This window comes from Prunus persica, chromosome G6 (genome assembly GCF_000346465.2).
Source record: "Prunus persica cultivar Lovell chromosome G6, Prunus_persica_NCBIv2, whole genome shotgun sequence".
NCBI classification, from domain to species: Eukaryota; Viridiplantae; Streptophyta; class Magnoliopsida; order Rosales; family Rosaceae; genus Prunus; species Prunus persica.
Window position 1 is genome coordinate 7,532,098 of NC_034014.1, and position 2,526 is coordinate 7,534,623.

The 2,526-nt window shown below is 48.1% G+C and overlaps 1 protein-coding gene across 1 annotated transcript; it reads left to right on the forward strand.

The window, feature by feature from the left end:
* On the forward strand, positions 324-2,283 carry LOC18773584 (lysM domain receptor-like kinase 3). The gene has a single exon (XM_020567109.1). It carries the CDS (start codon positions 811-813, stop codon positions 2,107-2,109), a length of 1,299 nt encoding a protein of 432 aa, XP_020422698.1. The 5' UTR covers positions 324-810; the 3' UTR covers positions 2,110-2,283.

Below are 2,526 nucleotides of genomic sequence, written 5' to 3' on the forward strand. Positions count from 1 at the left end.
GCAACTCCACCCATTTGCCCCTTGTCATGGCAAAGGGGGAGCTAGGACAGCCATTATTCACGTGAATAGTAGTTGCCCTTTCAAATAGTATTTTGTGTTTCCACCCATTCCCATGACTAATAACAATTACTATTTATTTTTTTGTTTTTTTCACAAATTTTTTAATAAAAATAATTAATTTGGATAATATTTTCGGATAATATTTTTGGGTTCGTACATATTAATATTTATTATAAAATTCATATCTCAATCGGATAAAATTTTGGTATTTATAGGAAAAAAAAATCAATAATTTTTTGGTATTTTTTTTCATTTTTTTTATTGCACAAAAATTGGCTGCCGTTGGATTAGAGAAAAAAATATGATCGGAGAACCCAGAGTGCGACACGTGGACTTTTAGCGGTACTGTAGCGCCTGGCACTGTAGCACTGTATTATTGTAGCGGTACTATAGCGATGATGTTAGCACCAAAACAAGGACTGGAGCTCGGGCCAGCTCAGGTTGCTGGGTCCCACCTTGCGTCCAGGCCTAGGCTCCTCGCTGGAAACATGTTTTTTTTTTTCTCCCCCCAGCCTTGGGCTCAGCTCCTTGCTGGAGTTGCTCTAAAACACAAGATAATACTTGCAGCCCTCACAACTAACATGCGCCTCCGTGCCTGGCGCACAATAGAAATGAGCCAACCACATCATACTTTTACTAATTCGCTTCCGCAGAAACCCGGCGTTGAAGTTGAACCACCACTCTTTAAATTAAATGTTCCCAAAATCCTAACAATTAAATAAATAAACCCAATTTCTGCACACCCACCATATGTGCAAATCCAAAATGTCAGTCGACGCCACCCAGCCCGTGTCCACTCCTCGGCGCACCCCGCAATTGGCTCAACCCACCGCCTCTTCCTTCGAGCCGTCAATCTCCAACACCCTAAGCGGCCGCTACACCTCCACCTCAAGCTACAAGCTCTCCTCCCAGTCCCAAGCCTCCACCTCTTCCTCGTCAACCTCTCTCTCCATCCTCAAAGACTCCCTCCCCGTCCCCGAAAACCCGATCCTCTACGACTACTCCGAGCTCTGCGCCGCCACCAACAACTTCCTCTCCAAGCGCTTCAACCCCACCCCCTCCTCCTCCTCCTCCACTCCCTCCTGGCGCTGCACCCTCCGCGGCAAGGACGCCGTCATTTTCCAACGCAAATTCCGCGTTAAGCTCTCCACCCCGGAGCTCAGGCAACGGCTCTCCACTCTCTGCCGCAGCCACCACACCTCCATCACCAAGCTCCTCGGCGCCTGCGTCTCCAGCGACTACGCGTTCTTAGTCTACGAGTTCGTCAGCGGCGCCAGCCTGGCAGCCTGCCTCCGGAACCCCAACAACCCGAATTACACGGTCCTGTCCACGTGGGCCTCCAGGATGCAGATCGCCACGGATCTCGCGCAGGGGCTGGACTACATCCACAACAGCACGGGCCTCAACGTCAATCTAGTCCACAACCACATCAAAAGCGGCAGCGTTTTGGTCACCGAGCCCCATTTCAACGCCCGCCTCTGCCATTTCGGGGCGGCCCAGCTCTGCGGCGAGACCGATTCGTACACCCATCTCGACCCGAATCCAAAATCCCGATCCGAAATCGAGGCCGTCGAAGGCCCCGACCCGAAATTGAACCGTACCAGCAGCCGGAACAACCAGTTCGAAGGGGTGAGAGGGTACATGTCGCCGGAGTTTCAGGCCTCCGGCGTCGCGACGCAGAAGTCTGACGTGTACGCGTTCGGCGTGGTGCTCTTGGAGCTCCTGTCGGGGCGAGAGCCTTTCAAGTACAGGTTTGATAAAACAATGGGTGATTTTATCAGAACCTCGGTGGTCGACTCGGCCCAGGCTGCGATTCGGCATGGTGGTCTGAGGACCTGGGTGGATAGCAGGCTCAAGGACTCGTTCCCCGTGGAAGTGGCTGAGAAGTTGACACGTTTGGCTCTGGAGTGCGTACACGTGGACCCGGATCAACGGCCCAGCATGGGACGCGTGTCGGGGAAAATCTCCAAGCTTTATTTGGAGTCGAAGTTTTGGTCCGACAACATGAGAGCTCCAACCGGTATTTCGGTCTCGCTCGCCCCGAGATGATCCTTGTCATTTTGATCATTCAACAATTTTTAATTTTTAATTTTTAATTTTTAATTTTGTAATTAGGGTTGGAATTTGAGAACGACATAACTGGTTTTTTATTGTTTTATAATAACATAAGTGGTTATTTGGAACAAACTAAACAACGAAGTTATAATGACAGCAGTTGGAATTTTTGCTGCTCTCACATATATCATAATCTTATGGCGGTCAAGGCGGCGTGCCAATAAAAGAAATAGAAGATAAACAGTTGAGAAAATCTGGGTGGTTTTTTGTTTTTATGCAAATATTTTAATTTGGAATTGGATGTGTGACATGATCATTTTGTTTTGTATGGTAGGTGCACATGAATATTGTGATAAGACTGTTAGAGTTAACAGTTTTTATTATTCAAATCTTTTAGTTAATCAGTCTGTT